The sequence below is a fragment of the Rutilus rutilus genome, assembly GCF_951802725.1.
Source record: "Rutilus rutilus genome assembly, chromosome: 7".
In the NCBI taxonomy this organism is placed as follows: Eukaryota; Metazoa; Chordata; class Actinopteri; order Cypriniformes; family Leuciscidae; genus Rutilus; species Rutilus rutilus.
Genome location: NC_140221.1, coordinates 8451579 through 8472115, shown reverse-complemented (window position 1 = coordinate 8472115; position 20537 = coordinate 8451579). Strand labels below are relative to the sequence as shown.

Below are 20537 nucleotides of genomic sequence, written 5' to 3'. Positions count from 1 at the left end.
AATTTCATCAAATTCACTGTAGTTATATAGATCCTGTGATTGATTTAATGTCTGTAACAAACTTAAAACCTTTGTTAAACAAGTCGATCCTAAAAATACAGTCTTGTTTATGAATAATATTTGTAGAGTTTCCATATAACGCATGAATAGGGAGTCCAAAGATGAAACTGTCAACATATGCTACAGTATTTGCATACGTATATTGACAATCTTCACCAACAAATCAAAAAGTGCCATTCTTCAAATGACCGGGATAACGCAATGATCGACACTTTAGACGACCAATCAGAGCAGTGAATTCACAAAGCGCTGACCAATTGGAAACATCACAAACTAAAGTCGCCTCCCTCATTTGCTTGCCCAGGTGATGACGTGGCAAGAAGGTGCCGGAAGCCGCGTTGTCCCTCCAAAAAATGGCATACCAGACAATCCGACAGGAATATTTACAGATTCCTGTGGTTACTAGAGCTTATACCACCGCCTGCGTACTCACTACAGCAGCCGTGGTAAGTAAATTGGATGAATATTAGGGTCTTAAGCGCTATTGTCATCCGTGGCCTCGTCCCTGTACAGTTGAAACAAACCTGGTATCCTGTGGCAGACTGGCTGTGGTGTTATTAGGACACGTTTACGTAAAACCCGCCTGTAAAATGTGTATTTATGTTTAGTCCTGTTAAGTGTAATGGTGGGTCTAGGTTTACATATCACTTAGTTTGACTTCCAGTTGCGCTTTCTGCATTTTCATGTCTTAATTCCTGTGTTTAACTTACATTCATTTAGCTGACTTACCTCAAACGAGCTGCTAAAAGTAACTTTACTTTTGATTTCGGTTGTTATTTGAGGGCAGTATTAATGTAACATTGAGCACTGTTTGTTTACCTACAACATGTCATTCGCATCTGACTGTGATGTTTACTTTGTGTCCACAGCAATTAGAACTCATCACACCTTTCCAGCTTTACTTCAACCCAGATTTAATATTGAGGAATTATCAGGCAAGTGTCATCTGTGTTTCTTTCAAGAGTTTTGTGCCTCGTTTTAGTTGTGCCCATGAAAAGCCTGACGTATACAATAATAGTCCGAAAAAATGGAAGTTTATTGAACCTTTAGAATAAATAAAAAAAGTTTCCATGTCTCTTTTTTTGATACATCAGGCTTTTATGGCCCATATAGTATGATATACTATTCAGAGGCCCACACTGAACAAAAATATGTAATTTCTCTAGTTGTAATGTAAATAAATCATTGAGATCTTTTTAACAGACTCCTTACATAAGCTGCATATTAATATGATACATTTTCAGTAGCCTATGTCATGTCTCTATGTCTTAGTGGCATGATATTTAAGGTATCAAAGGTCTGTAGATTGTATTGTGGATATGAGGATGGCAAAACATAATGCAATACAATGATGATTGAGAGATGGATAATTGCAAATTCCCCCAAAAGCCTGTTGCATCAAATTTGATACTCATATTTTTAACATGTGATTTTTCTACAAAATTAAACAGTCCAGTAAAAGTTCATCTTGATAGTTACTCTTATAAAAATCATTAAAGATTTCACATGCATCACGTTAATATTGCAGCATGTGATAACATTTCCATACGTTTTTTTTGGGAAATGGTGATATTTTTGTTGATAATGTTGATTATTATCAACTTATGTTGATAATTTAGAGGCCTTGGAAATTCATGTATCAAATATGCTATAGTTGGGTTAATAATTATAGGGTTAATATTGCAGCATGTGATTCTAATTTATTTGTGTGTGTGTGTGTGTGTCCATAGGTATGGCGGCTAATAACCAACTTTTTGTTTTTTGGTCCGGTTGGGTTCAACTTCTTATTCAACATGATATTTTTGTATCCTTATTAAAACATAATATATTGATAGTAAATCAGTAGATTGTGAAGGTGGCAGTGTGTGTAGAGTCTGAAGTTCCTTAACCTGAGTCTCACAGGTACCGGTACTGTCGGATGCTGGAGGAGGGATCCTTCAGAGGGAGAACCGCTGACTTTGTCTTTATGTTCCTCTTCGGTGGCCTTCTCATGACTGTATCCTTCACGTTTTCTCAAAAGAGAAACATTTATCTGTATTGAACAGCAATTGATGTCGAAAATGGCAGACTAAAATGTAGATGTAGGCAAGTTTATGTATTTAATTAGCACATTTTATTCACAATGATCATTCGAAATGCTCTACACAGGCGTGCATAATTTTACGTGGTAAGCTCTTGTTTGATAAGAACTTACCAGAAAAAGCTTAAGAATTTTTATTGTACATACATTTAAAATATTTGGAATAATTTTATTTATACAATTTGTAGCAAATGTAATTTGTGGTAAAGTAACTCACCATTGCCGTCAAGGCCTGTTCACACTAAGGACAAATATAAATATGAAGAATAGCAGAGTCCAAAACCCCCCCAAAAAAAAAAATTGGAATCACTTTCAGAGCAAATTTTTTTTCAGCGGATGAACGATAACTTTGACAGCCAATCAGAACACGTCCTGCTTTAAACAGCTCGCTTTAAAAACTACTGCGTGCACTTAGAATAAACAGAACAATATCAGCCGCTGGTGTGGAAGCTATTATAGTTATAGTTATCGTTATCATCATCTTCATAGTTATCGGTCTTGGTGTGAACAGGCCTTAAGAATAGCCTTAGCTGCTGCCATGCCATTCAAATCGAAGACTATTGGAGTGCATTTTACAATACATTTTTACAAGAATTTTGACTTGAAAATACTATTTCAAGTCAAGTCACTTTTATTTATATAGCGCTTTTTACAATACAGTTTGTTTTTAAAGCAGCTTTACAAAGATAAATACTGCAACAAAGTTTGTTTCCAGAAGAAAATACTGTCACAGTCCAACTTAAGTTCAGTCTTTCTACTTCAATGTGTTACTTTCCCATTTCTTTGTAATAAATTGTACAATTTACTAGCATGAATATTTTTGTTCTATACCAAATCCTTTAAGTGTACATAGGCACATTTAAAATCATTTAAGATCGTAAGATAAAATGGACTAAAAAAAATTTGAAAAAGATTGGATTTCATTGGATTACAATAAAAAAGGAAAGGAGAAAGTGTACATAAAAGGACATGAATTGAAATAAAATAAGTGGGAAAAAAATGGTAGTAGTTGAGCATACATATTGCATTGAAGGCAATGTTCCAATCTAGGTGTTTTTTATTAACATATAATAGCCTAATATGCTTTGATTATGTAAAAAGGTTGCAAGTCTGCTGAATGCAAAAAGCAAAACGAGTTTTCTCTTATTCTAACCTTGACACTTAAACAAATATAGAAACGACCATGAAAGATGATCCTGTTTGACCTCATTTTGCCTTTTATTAAATCATGTGAAGAAACAACAGCTAAAACTTGTCGAATATACATACAATATTCCCTTATTTCAAGACTTCTGAACATAAACATTGCCTTTGTGTTACATTTTGCTCAAATACATAGTGATTTTCTTAATAGTTGTGCAGATATTTGGCACGTTTGTGAATCTTGTGTTCTTAGGTCAGGCTTTTACCATCATGTTGGTGTATATCTGGAGCAGGAGGAACCCAAACGTGCGCATGAATTTCTTTGGCCTTTTGAATTTCCAGGCGCCCTTCCTCCCATGGGTGCTCATGGGATTCTCTCTGCTGCTGGGAAACTCCATCATTGTGGACCTTTTAGGTAGAAACTTCTAGTGATTTGTTGACTTTTCTTGTGCTGACACTCTTTGACAACAAAGAGGTCAAATTTTATTCATGATCAGTTCGGATTTGAATATGATGTAATGTTTTTTTTTTGTTTTTTTTTATACATCACTAAGTTTAATTTGTATGTTCTGTCCTTTTAATATAAGGCATTGCAGTGGGACACGTGTACTACTTTCTAGAGGATGTGTTTCCCAACCAACCAGGTGGCGGCAGATGGCTGAGGACACCGTCTATCCTGTGAGTAATAATGTCTTCACAATGTCTTTCTATATATCCTGTCAAAAGTTTTGGAACATTTGAAAGAAGTGTCTCATACTCACCAAGGCTGCATTTATTTAATCAGTATTTCACAATATTACTGTTTTTCTAAGTTCTAGGAACTGTCCACTTCTAAACAGTTCTAAGAACTACTCTCCCAAACTCGGTTTTGCTGTTTGCGTTCGCACTGGCCAAGTGGCCATAGGAACTGACAGGAGGGGTAAGGGAGTGACGCAAGCACGGTGACTTTTATTTTGACGGCGCGACGGACCTTTATTTTGGCGGCGCTGAGAACGCCAGAGCAAACAATGCTCACATTCTCTGTGTTTATTAGTTATCGATCTGTCTAACAGTACTGTTTTAATATGTTATTAGATAGAACTGTAATAGAAAGTAGACAGTATATGAAAAAAAGGTTATTAGCCTATGATAATCTGGGTCTAGCCCAGACCCTACTCTGAAGTAGGACCTAAATTAGTTCCTCCAAATGGAGTTCCTAGAACTAAAATCCTAGTTCCTGCGGTGCGAACACGCCGACATCCGGGTACTTTAGCCAATAGTTCTAGGAACTGTGAAAAGGTTCCTCTGGTCGGAAAGCGGAATGTTGAGAACAGTTTTGCGGCTTAACATTATTGTGGAAATGGTGATGCTTTTTTTCAGGATTCTTTGACAGTTCAATGAACAGCTCTTATTTGCATTTATTAAATGTATTAATGCATTTATTAAATATAAATTTTTTGTAACATTATAAAATGTCTTCTTTGTGACTTGTGATAAATTTAATGATGAATAAATGTATTAATTTCTCTCTCTCTCTTTTTAATCTTACCTTAAATGTTTGAATGGTATCATTGTTCCCACAAAAATGTTGATAAATATCATTGATAATAAGAAGAAGAAAAAGAAATGTTTCTTGAGCAGAAAATCATCATTTTAGAATGATTTCTGAAGGATCACGTGACACTGAAGACTGGTCGTAATGATGCTGAAAATTCAGCTTTAGCACCACAGAAATGTAAATGTATTAAAATAGAAAAACGTTATTTTAAAGTGTCATTTCAAAATATTACATTTTATTGTATCTTTTATATCAAATAAATGCTGCTTTGGTGAGCATAAGAGACTCTTTTCAAAAACATAATATTGTGCTGATCAATGTGCCATTTTTATCCTTTCTCCAGTTAATATTTTACTTTGAAGTAAAACCCCCTTTTTTTTCAACCTTTCCAGTAAGATGCTCTTTGATACACCAGAGGAAGATGCCAACTACAACCCTCTCCCTGAGGAGCGTCCAGGAGGCTTTGCCTGGGGTGAGGGTCAGCGACTAGGAGGCTAGTCTCAGCACCCGTGTGCCTGCCGATTAATGGACATCTCTGAGAGCAAGAGAAAGAAAATATCTTTTCTACTTGTTTCTCGTGTACAAAAGAACATGAACTCTACTCACCGAGCCAAAGGGAGACTTGCAGTTTGTGTGCACAGATATCATCTGCCTCGAAATGTCTGCAAGGCCCATAATGCTACTCTGACTGTGGGCATGGGTTAAAAAAAAAAAAAGAACTGACTTTTGCCCTGCACAACAGCTATCACAAATCGAGCAGCTGTGAAAGAGAAATATCTATTGATCGTCACCATTTTACTTGTTTTCTTTTCTTTCTTTTTTTAAGAATAAATGTATGTAAAAAGTTTGAGTACTGCTTGATTGTGTGTTGTTGTTGTTGTTTTACAAAAAGCATTTAGTCCAAGTTCACAGATTTACAGAAAAAAAAAAAAAAATGCATACTGTAGAATCAGACAAGAAACTTGTCAGTGCAAATATAATTTATAGGCATTAAGATAGTTCTCATTATTTTAAGAAGTTTCATCAACGTCTTTGCACGACCACTTCCAAACAATATGGTACTTCAACAGAAAATGCAGTTTTTGGAAGACGTATTGCATTTCTAATGGGAAGTGAAAGATCACTTTACATAAATGAAAGTAAACGCTGGTTACATGCTATTAGTACTTGCTTCTGTTTAAATAATGTCGAATAGGACTTGGTAGGAAATATGGTAGCTGGTTTCTAGGCCTTCTCATGTGTCTCCGCTGTAGGTAGAGCCACTGTTGATTTGCGTCTTTTACCCTATGTCATCATAATCTTCACTGTCGAGGTTAGTAAGGCTTTCAACGTCATCATAATCCTCGCTGACTTGGTCTTGGTCTTGGCTTTTTCTCTCGACTGTGGTGTACTGTGGCGTGAAGATGGGTTGTTGGGGTGCAGGAGAGGTTGATTCCTCAACCACAACATAGTCCGGCACGGGCTCCACATCCTCATAACTCTGATCCACTGGAAATTTTAACATATCAAACTGGTTACATTTCTTTTGCAGAGGGTTTTTGCTTACTGTAATATGCTGAGAGAAAGAAGTATGAAGAGCAATACTTTTTTTAAAAAGTTAAAGTAGTAGTTGTTAAAGTAGGAAAAAATATGATGTATTGAAGAGTTTATTTATTTTTTGTCATGAAAAGCAAAAAAGGTTTGCACTCTAAAATAGTTTACTGTAAACAGAGGTCAAGTTAACAAATGTTTCGGCTCTTTGCCGTCATCAGCCGAAAAGTTTGTTAACTTTATCTCCTGTTTACGATAAAAGGTTTTTAGAGTGCAGCTTTTTTGCATTTTTGGATTGATATATAAGTCTCAGCACCTAATTATCTGGGTGAGTGTGTTGATTCTTTTTGTCATGACCATGAACTGGCCACAATATACAATTGTTAGTCAGAGGAGGGTGGTATTGAAGGAAGGCCATTCTCATTCTAGAAAGCATTTGATTGGACAAACAATTGGATACATAACAAGTGAAACATACACTGAACTAAATTATAAACTCAACTCTTGTTTCTGCCCCCATTTTTCATGAGCTGAATTCTATGTACACAAAAGGCCTATTTCTCTCAAATATTGTTCACAAATCTAAAATCTGTGTTAGTGAGCACTTTTCCTTTGCCGAAATAATCCATCCACCTAACTGTGTGGCATATCAAGTTGCTGATTAGACAGTATGATTATTGCACAGGTGTGCCTTAGGCTGGCCACAATAAAAGGCCACTCTAAAATGTGCAGTTTTATCACACAGCACAATGCCACAGATGTTGCACGTTTTGAGGGAGCGTGCAATTGGCATGCTGACTGCAGGAATGTCCACCAGAGCTGTTGCCCGTGAATTGAATGTTCATTTCTCTACCATAAGCCGTCTACATAGGCGTTTCTGAGAATTTGGCAGTACATCCAACCGGCCTCACAACCGCAGACCCCGTGTAACCACACCAGCCCAGGACCCGCTTCCTTCTTCCCATAACAACGAACTGTGTTACAACGACCAAGTGGGTCCAGTGCCACCACTCGACATTGCTGATGCGGGCCATCAAGCAGGTTGAGGACCATGTGGCATTGTATCCAAGGGTCCAGTGCCACCACCTGATGTTGCTGACACAGGCCATCAAACAGGATGAGGACCATGTAGCTGCGTATTATTCTTTGCCAAAATAATAAGACAGCAGAGATTGCAGTCGACCTGAAACCTAAGACCAAAAAAGATGTGAGGATGAGAGTTACATTTTAGGACTAGATGGTAATATTCCTTGCTTTTATTGCAGCTTCCTGAGATGAGTGGGGAACAGATGTGGAGGTGAAAGGGATAGAGGGAGGGAAATACATGACTTCATTGGGTTCATCAGGTGGGCAATTATAAATGCCCATGACACCTCCAGAGGGCTGATCAGCGACATCTGCCATTCCAGTTGGGAAGCTTCCAGAGCTAAAAGCTCTGCTTTTACTCCACTCTGTGCCTCTGTTGTCACAGGGCCCAACCGATGTCCATCCTCTTAATCCAGAGCCATTGACTCGCTTGTTCAGCGGCACTGGAGTGGGCCTTAACAGCTTGCTGACGTGCTTGTCCTTAAGAATTTTGATGACAGATCTACCAACAAAGTCTCGACAGGGCAAACCTTTGCTTTCCAGCCACGTTGTTCAACATCGACTGCTATTTCATCATACTTAAGGGTCTTGCGTTCGTAAGCCTCCTCCACAGCATCCTCCCAGGGCACAGTAAGCTCTATGATATACACAGTGCGAAGTGTGGAGGACCAAAGCACAAGGTCTGGTTTGAGATTGGTAACTACAACTTTGGGTGGGAAACAAAATCTCTGATTTAGGTCAACTAAAACCTTCCAATCACAAGCTCCACCCAACTGGTCAGTATCTAGGGTCTTCACTTTGACCTCCCTTGCCCTTTCCCCCATAAACCCCTTTACTGGAGCACAAAATCATAACGGGAGAGGTAAGGCATTGTTGGAGGTCTGTCTGGAGTCCAATGACGCTGCAACCTGGTGTGCCTCCACGTACAGTATAGCGCCTTTGCATATACGTGCCTCTTGCTTTGCTTGGGAGATAGCCTTTTCATATCATGTTGCTTGCTCTTACTGACACACCTCCTCAACCACAAGTTTTCGACGCTGAGAAAGAGTTGCCTTGTGCCAGGATGGTCTACTATCTCCAAGGCCGAAGCCTCCTCTCCCTTTCTGCACATGGCCAACGATGGCTCAGTGGTTAAGGGTTGACTTAGCCTACTGTACAGCTGTGGATGGAGTTCACTTCATCACAGTTTTGAGGGAAGTAACTCTTTGGGCTGTGCATGGATCACAGGAGACAGTTCCTAAGGTTGTCTGGTTATTATAGGTTTATGCTTAATTATTCAGACATCACCTGACTGATCTCATTAAAAAGGAAGACCCAGATCCGGTCCAGTGGACGGAGCCATGCCAGCAGGCATTCGCCCAGGCTGCTCTGTGTGACGGGCTGCTATTTCACTCTCCTGACTTTAATCTCCATTTTATGTTGCAGACAGACACACTGGACGTGGTGCTGGGAGCCATATTCTCGCAGGTGGTCGAGGGAGAGGAGCGCCTGGTGCAGTACCTCACCCGTCAGCTCTCAAAGAGTGAAGCAAGATAGAGCACCATCTAGAAAGTATGCTTAGCGATCTGGTAGGTCAGGGGTGTCCAAACCTGCTCCTGAAGGGCCACTGTCCTGCAACTTGCCTCAACACACTGTGCAGTGTGAAAGATCTAATCTGTTAACATGGGTACGAAAAAAACGCACTGCAAACCTAGTATGTGTGAAACAGGCAAAATGTGAAGTCATCATCCGACTGATTGCATTCTACAGGAACAGTTCATCTGGAAACAAAGCCATCGTGACACCAATCCCCCTCATGGAAGAAGGAAGTCGTTGTGTTTACAACTGTGACAATGAATGCTTATCAGGATCAACAATTGTTTATTTTTTTTAAATTGCTGCAGTAAATTTGCATTTGCAAATAGTTGCATTTACATATTAATCAGAGGGCCTCTGGGTGGTCCTATAGCCAATGAAATCTATTATGAAATCCAGACCTTCTGCCGTCAATCTGAAGGTCTGGCTACATGAGACTACCAAATCGCGGATCACCTGTGTGGATCTGAAAAGCTGCTTTTTCTGTTCATTTTTAAATAAAAAAAAGTTTTTGAAAGTCATCTCACCCACCTCTGACTTCTCATTCTCTTGAGTTCAGACATGTTACAAAAGCTGTGTGTCATTGCAGGGCTATAGAGTGAAGTAAATTAAGACATCAATAAAAACAAAACTGACCAGATTCCATGGACATGAACTGATCTCTGGGAGGTAAGGGTGGTTTCTCATTCTCAAGGTTTATGTGATAAACTTGTTTGTCCCTGTAATGGAAAAGTCATTTATTTTAGTGTGAACACATTTTTGAGTAATAATAAAGATCTGGACTTAAATGACCTTGACAGACTTACTGTTGTTTCAAATTTGTGCCATCGTAATGATTTGGCTTTGCTTGTGTACTGTACCAAGTAGCTAGAAAAAGAGCAAACAAAATTGAAGTAATGACATGAAAATTGTTAAATAAAATTAATCAAACAGTGGTACATAACAGTCAAATTGTTATAATAAGGAAGTGGTCGCACGACCTATTTTTCAGTAACTATGAGGTTAAGTCATGTGAAATGGTTGTTTCCTGTAGCTGTATGTCGGTTTCAAACATCTACTTCAAAACCACTTTTAAATTAGAATAATTTCCTTAACTAATATTGCATTATTAAATTAACTAACGTTTTCCTTTTCAATAATATTATATAATGGAGTAAAAAGTGTAAAAACTAAAGCTATGGAGTTCTTATGTCTTTTTGTCTATATATATATATATATATATAGTTATATATATATATATAGTTATAGTATATGTATATTAAAATTTACTTAAAGGGATAGTTCACCCAAAAATGAAAATTCTGTCATCGTTTACTCACCCTCAAGTTGTTCCAAACCTGTATGAGTTTCTTTGTTCTGCTGAACACAAAGGAAGATATTTGGAAGAATGTTTGTAATCAAACAGATCTCAGTCCCCATTGACTTCCATAGTAGGAAAAAAATATACTATGGTAGTCAATGGGGACCGAGATCTGTTTGGTTACAAACATTCTTCCAAATATCTTCCTTTGTGTTCAGCAGAACAAAGAAACTTATAGAACAGAATTTTCATTTTTGGGTGAACTATCCCTTTAATTTTTCTTTTGCATGCAGATAAAATTTCACATATGGAATTAAGTAAAATCTACTTAACTTGGCCAGTTAAAGTTTGCGTAGTAATTTTTACTTAGTTACTACTTACTAGTAGGCCTACATTTTTCTCAAACAATATAACACTGAATTAAGCCATGCTATTAAATGTTCATTTTTACTTAGAAAATCTAAGTAAATAATACGTTAGATAATGTGTAGACAACACATACAGAACACAGAGATCTCAATACTTGGTACACAATACACAAAACTGGTAACATTCGATGAATAATATTTCAGTATGAATGTGTCATTTTGAGTAGAAAATGAACTTCAGATGTCACAGAACAGCAAGTTACTAAACCTAACAACAAAAGCAATTATGAAACAGTGTAAATACAGCAACAATGAAAAATGCAACCTTATTAATTACACCAGTATCTTAAATTGAGTACAAAAAAATATTTTATATTGTTTTTTTTAATTCTTGCCTTAACAAACTTATTCAGGTAGAAATTGAAACATTATATTCATCAAAGAATCCTAATATATTATGATTTCCTCAAAATATTAAGCAGCACAATAATTTTCAACATTGATAATAATAAGAAATATTTCTTGAGCACCAAATCAGCATATTGGATTTGTTTCTGAAGGATCATGTGACACTGAAGACAAGAGTAATGGCTGCTAAAAATCAGCTTTACAATCACATGAATAATTTACATTTTAAAGTGCATTAAAATAGAAAACAATTATTTTAAATTGTTGTAATATTTCACAATAATTCAGTTTTACTGTTTTATATTATCTGTTCTTCATTCACTCTCAGAAAAAAAGTTACATTGGGACGGTACCCTTTCAAAAGGTACCTTTGTACCTAAAGAGTGCATTATAGTACCTCAAAGGTATTGGTCCCAAATGTGCATTAATATCTAAATGTTACATATTGGAAACTTTTTAAAGGGTACCGTCCCAGTGACAGCTTTTGTACCTTTTTTTCTGAGAGTGTGCTGCACAGTTTTCACATTTGTGGCTAACCATTCTCATTAAATGCTCTACATATTTACATTGTTGTGTGGCTGAACAGAACCTCTGTAGAGTTGTCATATGTGATTTACCTCTTTTATTGATGCAAACATTGATGAAAATGAAAATTATTACTATCACCAAAGACACCAGAAAGATGGCCAGCATTAATATGGTCCAGAAGTGTTGACGAAAGAACTCCATCTGTGAAATGAAACAAAGAAAAATGTTCAGATTCAAATATATCACTAACAGATAAAGGGCATTTAGTTTCATATTAACATCAATAACATAGTTTAAACTCCAGCTACTTCTGCTTTTCAGCAGAGTTCAGGCACATGCTTGAAGTTTCTTGTTTTCCAGTCAGCTGTGTTTCCTGGGTAGAGAGTGTTTTAATATGCTTCTAATTGCTTTTACAATCTATTTTTAATGGCAGAAGACTAATCAAAATGTGGGAATGAATACAGTAATTGTCATTTGTAATATTTCAGATTTATCTCGATCTATGACATGAATATAACATTTTCCTCTAGCTCTATCATGCTCACAGCACTCATCCTGCAAAGGCACAAGTTTTACATATGATTAACCGACTTCCTGCGTCATTCTTTTCTTAGCACTGGCTTAGTGAGTTTCGCTTCACAGACCTCCTCTTAATTTTGAGATTAATTTACTGTAATAGTTGTGTCTCTTCACAAACACAAACTAACAGATAGACAGGTATACATACATTTAATTATATTCATTTGGTGAAGTACAGATTCACACAAGGGATCTTTAAGGTTTACATCAAACTAAGCCAAAATGTTATATCTGTGAGGAAATAGAATGTAACACATATTTCATTTCATTTTTCGTTTATTTGGTTTATCACTAACAAATATACAATAACAAATATACAACTCATCATATACATATTGACTTAATAGATCTCACAATGAACTCATGGCCTTAACCACAAACTTAACAATGGGCATAATATATTTCTGTATTCTAAATCACACTGATGATGCTATTAACTTGTATTTTACACTTTATTTGAATTTATGTTTTCATAATAAAACCGCAATAATGTACACGGGTTACACTTTATTTTGATGGTCCACTTTAGACATTCTATAACCATAAGTAACTTTGCAACTACATGACAACTAACTTTCATTAGATTAATAGTAGACTGTTAGGTTAGGGTTAGGTGTTAGGGTTCGGGTTGGTAGAATAAGTTGACATATAGTTGCAAAGTTACTTATAGTCAGTAGAATGTCTGTTGGTGGACCATCACAATAAAGTATTAGCAGATATTAAATAGACAGTCAACAACTCTAAGTTACTTATAATTAGTAGAATGTCTACTAATTAGAATAGTACAGTGTGTTACATGCACAGCTATTCTATAATGTCTATTCACATTTTGTGAAGATTACAATAATAAGATAAAACATAATTACCTTTGTCTGTAGTATAGATCACATCAGTCTTGCACATATTCTTTAAAGTGGGGATTACAGATGTGTCGCAGACATCTGGAAATTTTAAATAGGTTAAGTTCTTCAGAACTTCTAGCCTCTCTGACCAGTGCCCACCCACCAACCCTTCTTCCACAGAAGCAGTAAGTCTGCTGTGTGACTCAGAAGTGTGTTAGTCAGTTGTACATCGACTATGGTTTGGGGAGTTGAACTTGAGAGAGAGACTGAGCTATGGTGTAAAACAGGAATAGTACTTCTGCTATTCTTCAGAGAACTGAATCCAGTCATATAATTCGCTGTCATCTTAAAAGGTGGGTTTCTATATGTCGATTAGAATGATGTAGCTAGTAGGTGTGGCCTCTGTATCCAGGAATTTATTTATTTTTATTTATTGTGGAATAGACCTCTAGTTTACTTGCGAAACGTTTACTCGTATTGCGTCTGCTAGAAGATATGGGGAAACTCCTTTTTTCTCAGATTATTGAAGCCTTTTATAAAATAACGCAGTGCTACTGCACTGAGGGAAACCTGCAGCACATCGCCGCGATAAAGTTAAGGCAGCTAAACAACCAAGGGAAATATATGTCTATATATTGTAACATTTGATCTGTAGGCTACATCAGCATCGGGGGAATAACAGTATAATCTCGTTCACGGTAGAGAAAGATGCATGTAGGCTACACAGGGACCGTGAAGACACTGAATTAAACATAAAACAGCCCTCATAATAATCACAAATACACTTACATTTCTATAAATCAGTTTTTATGAATGAATGGCTTGCTCTGTTGCTTTGGTCTTCGTCAACAACACGCGTTTGCTGCACCACCTGCTGGTGAAGTCGACTACAGCAGATGGAGATTATGCTCGGTAATCCACTGCTTTTCCTGCAATTCCTGGATGTCGATGTTGATTTTAGTGTCGAATTTGAACCACTGAATTTACTTTCGAATTTGAACCACTGAATTTGTGGAAGCGAATTTGTAAAACAAAATAAAATGGACCGAAAATTGTCTGTTGAATATTATTTTTAAACAGTTTGACTATTTTGGAAGCGAAATATGAAAGGTGAATATGGATTATTGAATTTCTATTAATGAAAATGTGTTTGAAATGTTTTTAATTAAAATATTCACTGTTTTTCAACCATGTTGAATTTCAGCCCATAAAAATGCAAGCCCTAAAAATATAATGCATTAAAATGCAAGCATGGTTAATGCAATGCATATTTTTTTCAAGTAGTGCAATTCAACAGGCTTTTTTGTTTCAAAAACATTTGGCATTATTTTACTTCCATACACAGCCATAACTGTGCAGTGATCTGTGTGCACTTATTGGCTGAGCAGTGGGAACTGCACAAGCCTATGGCAAAGCCTTCTCGCAGTTGACCAGCCCAGCAGCGGAACAAGCTGAATCTTCGCCTCTGCAATCAAGCAAATACAGCAGCAGACAGCCTGACACTCCAGCGCACTCGCGGGCAAGCTGACTTGGCGCTGCTCGCAGCTCATTCAGCATTCCCCTGTGGCCATCTCACGACAATTAAAAGAGCAAATTTCTGCAAAATTCCGACGTTGATACAAATGTCGAGCCGCAATTGTGGCCCCTCGAGCTCTCCCGTTTCTCGCCTCCCAGGAACCTCGGAGCAAGAAACAGCAGGGCCAGAGGACTGAGCGATTGGATATGAGTGAGCTCATTCCGGCGCAAATCCCACGTGCCTCACTCTCTCCTCAAAGAGAGATTTCTCCCATGCTCCTCACCCGCACAGACTAGCACCCCTTGTGTGATGCGAGCGGCCTCGTCTCGTTTGGATGTTCTGAAGAGGACCTTGATGATGACACCATGTCTTTGGCTGCTTCTGATGCTTCTGGAGGGCCTCTTGTGGCTGAATCTGACTGAGATCAAGGGCGCAGACAGAACTGCCTTCCTCGACTCACCAGTCTCCACCACCGGTGTTGATGGCTTCGCCGAGCACTTCATGGCGACACAGAAGTCTTCGCAGGCAATGCGCCACTTCCTGCCCAAGCACTCCAGCTTTGCAGCATCTCCAAAAAGCAGTGCCGACTCAGCAGCCAGTCAATCCAGTGCCTGTGACGGCTCAGCCACAGCTAGCTCCTGAGCATTGACAGTGCCCTCGCGGCGGCCTCACCAGCCTAAACTCTTCCCTCCTAAGCGCCAGGAAGAGGGGAGGGTTATCTCAAGCTGCGGCTGGACCACCCACCAAAAAGCCTTGAGTGCTCCTCCCAACACCCTGTTCAGTTCTGGTTGTTGGAGTAAATGTCACAATTGCAGACAATGGGCCCATTCAAATTCACGGGGCCATTCAAGTTCACGCACCCATGCAATTGAACGCTGTTATAGTGGACAAAATACAAAACAAAAATACTCAACAAAAACTGTGGGCCCTCCATGTGTGGCCCCTCAACGGGAACTTACGGACCTCCTAGCAAGAGTCCTGAATACTATCGCTGAGGTTATGAGAATCCTTGTCCATGAGACGCCTTTACACCCTTAAATGGTCTGTTTTTTCCGACTGGTTTCTATTTCATTTGAAGTACCGCTAGTACTTTCCTTCCTACAGGAGCTAATGGAGCATAACTTTGGTCAACTTCGGTTGTTTTTAAATTGTGCTTTATTAATAAACATTATATTGTATATATTGTATTGAGTCTGACTGCTTATATAGGCAGATGCCCCGCACCCTTTTGGCGGACTCTCTCTGCGCTCGGCTTGGCGGCAGGTGCCCCGACTGGTTCGCGCATGCCACTCAGCCAATAAGCGCGCGCAGATCCCTGCACTGTTATGGCTATACATCACCACTGCGTTATTTTATAAAAAGGCTTCAATAATCGGAGAAAAATTTGTTTCCCCATAGCATCTAGCAGACGCAATACTCGTAACCGGGAACCGAGGTTAAATTAGTAACCGAGACGTTTTCGTATATACTGCGATTTTGAGGTGCCAAAAATAATTAGATGGAGCCTATTGCGGCATTCACTGCCGTATAAGGCCTTAAAATTAATTGTGATCAATCTGTATTGTTTCCCATTAAAGATTGCTCCTCTACAGAAATAGAGGACATCCCAATTAAATAAATTAACATATCTAGATGAAGTAATTTGTAAAAAAAAAGTAAAATAAAAAAAAGTTACATTTTGAACCAATTATTGAGAAAACAAAAACAAAATTTAATTTGTGGTTAATGAGGGTTATATATTAATATTTGGGAGGGTATTATTATCAAGGGCAGAAGGTTTATCTTGATCTGTATTTACATATTTATCATTAGATGTGCCTCCTAAGGTGATTAAGGGTTTAGATATTTGATGACTTTACATGAAGAAAAAAAGCCATATTATTTAAAAAAGGAGGTAATATGTAACACCAAAGAGCAAGGGGTAGTTGAGGTTTTAGATTATAGTACACTTAATGACACCTTCAAAAGTAAATGGTTGGTAGAGTTTTTGAAGAATAAAGTCTTTGAAACTTATTTCCTAATTATTTATTTAATACTCTTGGAGGCATTGGAGGCAACTTTTGGTTGAAATGCAGTTTTTCTGTTGATAAAATTCCTGTTAAATTGGCGAAGTTTTCACAGACAAGCCCTGCTAGCATGGAAATTGGTATAAGCACAATTTTTCACCGCACAATTATTTCTTATGGAATAACAAAGACATACTATATAAAAACAAATCACTATTCTATCATACTTGGTTCAATGAAGGGATTATATTAGTAAGACAATTGGTTAATTCCAATGGATATTTGTTATCATATACTGAGTTTCTACAAAACTGTAATTACCAGTTAAACCAAGAGAGTTTGCTAATGTTCTTGACGCGATTCCAAAGAGTGTGATGTTCTTAAAGAACTCTTATTCAGTGGAGATCAATATGGACTATCTTTGTGGGAACATTTTCATTGATATTGATAATGTTAATGTTTTAAAACAAAAATGTACCGATAAGGATATAAGAAATGCTCTTTGTCTTGCAGCAAGATTATTTTGGTCTTCTTTATTTGGTAATATCTCTTGGGGCAAAGCATGGAAATTGGCAAATAAAGTTTTGTGTCAATAACAAAATTAAGGAAGTGTCTTACAAAATATTTCATCGTGCTAAACATGTTTTGGAAAGATTTTAGCTTATTTCATCTACCTGTGAATTTTGTGCACCAGAAAAAAAGAAACTATTTTGCATCTGTTTTTTCACTGTTGAAACCTTTATTAGTAACAAAACTGAAGTGTATGTGTCAAAGAGACAAACTCCGTGATTCCCTTCTTTGACCATCAGAGGGCTTTATTTCTGTATTGCCTACCTGTTGTGACCCAGTCTGTTCCCTATTCATGATTCTCTGCCGCCTGCCTTTTGGACTATCTGCTTTGTTACTTATCTGTGATTGTTCTCCGCCTGCCCTGATCTCCTGCCTGCTTTTCGACCACGACTGTGTCTGTCCTACGTTGCTGTGTTTGCTGGTATCTGACCATTGCCTGTTTGACCACGATTTTAACAAAAGCTTGCTGATGGATTCCAATTCGAGTGACACTTCGTTACAGAAGACTTCGCCAAACTACGATCCAGCGGCTTTAACCCACCTGTCTGCAACCATGTCTGCCCAGGTTAGTCAGCTTGCGGCACACCAATACCAGCTCAATCGCCTCAAATCTCTCACGGAGGAATTGGTGAAAGCACTTCAAAATCTCCACGTCTCTCCACCAGAGATGACAGCAACACCAACTAACGGGGCCACTGCACCCGCGTCAGTGACACCATCTCAAGTGAGTCCTCGGGCCCTATCTTGCACCCAGCACAATTGACTTTGTACACCGACGCATGTATCATTCCTATTTTGCACCCGCGCAAAGCGGACTTTTCCCTCCACAGATGCACGTCGGTTAACTAAGAAATACACTTGCGCTCCCCGAGGCGGTTCAGCGCAAAGAGGAGGCGTGTTCCGGCGCAAACGTTCCCTCATGCTATTTTACAGGTTTAGAAAACAATTGCGCCACTGACCGAAAAAAAACAGTTTAAAGTCAGTGGCGCGTTGCGCATGTTATTCATATGCTATTTTAAGGGCGCATGCTTGGCCTTAATCAATGTAGCGTGTGCACAACGCGCATACACTTTGATTCTCTCATCTACACACAGACGCAGCAGTTATTTTTGCAAATCATACATTATTACGATAGATAGATAGATAGATAGATAGATAGATAGATAGATAGATAGATAGATAGATAGATAGACATTTTATTATAAAAGCATACATCTAGCTTACACATTTACCCAAATTATCATACGCCTGTTTAACTGAAGTTAATTTGGGTGTGTTTCTCCATCCCCAACGTCCCTGACGAGAACGTCGGTCTCCTCGGCCTTGAACCGCTCCTGCCGTGCGCCTGGCAAATCCGCCGTTATAATAGGAATCCGCTTTAGAACAAGCGCGCCTGCTCTTAAAGGGAATGTGAGATGTCGCTCTGATTGGTTTATTTGACGTTACGCCCAAACCACACCTATGAATAATGAAGCTACTTCAGACCAACCCATTTTAGATAGGGCCCATAATCTAGCATTTCCCAAGAAGTTCGACGGAGACCAAGCGAAATGTAAAGGCTTTATACTTCAGTGCTCAATGTTTGTTGATCAACAACCGACGCTGTATTCTACTGAGGCTGGTAAAATAGCATTAGTTTGTTCATTACTTACTGGCAGGGTGTTGGAGTGGATTACGGCGGTGTGGAGAGAGGGAGGCACAACTTTCCCGACTTTTGAGGTATTCTTGCAACAATTTTTTGATCATCCCAAAGAGAGCAAGAGTGCAGGCGATCGTTTACTGGAGCTTTCTCAGGGGAGAAGGACTGCAGCTGAATATGCTCTCAACTTTCGTACCCTCGCTGCTCAGACGTCATGGATGAATGATACACTGAAAGTACTATTTAGAAGGGGATTAAATCATGAACTGCAATCAGAATTGGCCTGCCGTGATGAGGGGAGAGACTTAAATCAGTTTATAGAACTCACCATTCAAATTGATAACCTCATCAGATTGCGAAGACCAAACACTCGCAACGCACTCCGAGTCCCTGAAACTGATGTCGCAGACGAAGTTGAACCCATGCAAGTTAACATACCATCTATCAGCTGAAGAAAGAGATCGTCGCTTTGCTCAACGCCTATGTTTGTACTGTGGTCAACCTGGTCACTTAAGAAACTCCTGTCCTTCACGACCACACATGGAGTCCCAGAAATCTGTGAGTTTCTCTTTTGATGCTCTGAATCCAGAAATGTGTGTCACTGTACCTATCACAATCACTGCCAATGGCCAGAAGATCTTCACCAGGGCTTTGTTGGATTCTGGAGCCACAGGAAACTTTATGTCTAGAGACTTTGCGCATTAAATCAACATTGCTCTGATCCATTTTTCCTCTCCTCTTACAGCGGAGGCGATAGATGGACGACCACTGGGCTCTGGAGAAGTTTTATTCATCACTCAAGAGCTCTTGATGCAGACTGGAATAGTTCACTCGGAGAAGATTCAATTCTACATCCTTCCCACACCTCATACACCTGTCATCCTTGTTTTACCCTTGCTTCGCAGACATAATCCTCATGTCTCCTGGAGCGAGGGTCAGATCTCCCAGTGGAATAAGTCTTGTTACCCTGTCTCGCCCACGTCTCACCTCTGCCGTTCCAGTCCATTAATGTTTCAGAAGAGAAATCCCTTGATTTTAACCTCCCAGAGGTATACTCCGATTTATCAGAGGCCTTCAGTAAAACTAAAGGTTCCAGACTGCCTCCACATCGTGCATATGACTGTGCCATTGACCTTATTCCTGGTTCAACACCCATATTTTTCCCCTCTCTCAGTCCGAATCCATGAAGTACTACATTGAGGAGGAATTAGCAAAAGGCTTTATACGACCTTCTACGTCCCTCGCTTCTGCAGGAATCTTCTTCGTTCACAAGAAAGACGGAGGCCTTCGACCATGCATTGATTATCGTGCTTTGAATGAATTGACTGTTAAGTTCCGATATCCCCTACCTCTGGTTCCTGCAGCACTGGAACAACTTCGTACTGCCAGATACTACACCAAGCTGGCCCTACGCAGTGCGTGCAATCTGATTCGGATACGAAAGGGGGATGAATGGAAGACTACTTTTTCTACAAGTACTGGGCACTATGAATACTTAGTTATGCCATTTGGCCTGGTCAACATTCCTTCCGTCTTCCAGTCTTTCATCAACAACGTGTTCAGGGACATGCTCCACAAGACTGTAATTGTATACATTAATGATATCTTGATCTATTCAGACACTCTAGAAGAACACATCCAACACGTCAGAGCTGTACTCAGACGACTCATTCAGCATAAACTATATGCCAAGGCTGAGACTGCATTCTTGGGTTACATAATCAGTCCGGAAGGAGTCGCCATGGATGAGAGCAAGGTCAGGGCAGTTCT

At 38.8% G+C, this 20537-nt stretch overlaps 2 protein-coding genes across 2 annotated transcripts; one reads left to right on the top strand and one right to left on the bottom strand.

The window, feature by feature from the left end:
* Positions 1-354: 354 nt before the first annotated feature.
* derl2 (derlin 2) lies at positions 355-5670 on the top strand. The gene is made up of 7 exons (XM_084413756.1): positions 355-506; positions 930-995; positions 1791-1864; positions 1963-2056; positions 3503-3698; positions 3871-3961; positions 5213-5670. Exons 1-7 carry the CDS (start codon positions 414-416, stop codon positions 5316-5318), a joined length of 720 nt encoding a protein of 239 aa, XP_084269882.1. The 5' UTR covers positions 355-413; the 3' UTR covers positions 5319-5670.
* A 94-nt stretch (positions 5671-5764) lies between these two features.
* scimp (SLP adaptor and CSK interacting membrane protein) lies at positions 5765-13354 on the bottom strand. Its single transcript, XM_084413757.1, has 5 exons — positions 13061-13354; positions 11705-11816; positions 9818-9878; positions 9648-9730; positions 5765-6308 (listed from the first exon to the last, which is right to left on the bottom strand). Exons 2-5 carry the CDS (start codon positions 11814-11816, stop codon positions 6100-6102), a joined length of 465 nt encoding a protein of 154 aa, XP_084269883.1. The 5' UTR covers positions 13061-13354; the 3' UTR covers positions 5765-6099.
* Positions 13355-20537: the final 7183 nt, after the last annotated feature.

Coding starts and splice junctions, on each gene's coding strand:
- derl2 (XM_084413756.1), top strand. CDS start 414: ATGGCATACCAGACAATCCGACAGGAATATTTACAGATTCCTGTGGTT. Junction 2,057..3,502: donor TCGGTGGCCTTCTCATGACT/GTATCCTTCACG, acceptor ATAGTTGTGCAG/ATATTTGGCACGTTTGTGAA. Junction 3,962..5,212: donor CTGAGGACACCGTCTATCCT/GTGAGTAATAAT, acceptor CAACCTTTCCAG/TAAGATGCTCTTTGATACAC.
- scimp (XM_084413757.1), bottom strand. CDS start 11,816: ATGGAGTTCTTTCGTCAACACTTCTGGACCATATTAATGCTGGCCATC. Junction 9,731..9,817: donor GGCACAAATTTGAAACAACA/GTAAGTCTGTCA, acceptor TTTCCATTACAG/GGACAAACAAGTTTATCACA. Junction 6,309..9,647: donor GTTCATGTCCATGGAATCTG/GTCAGTTTTGTT, acceptor TAAAATTTCCAG/TGGATCAGAGTTATGAGGAT.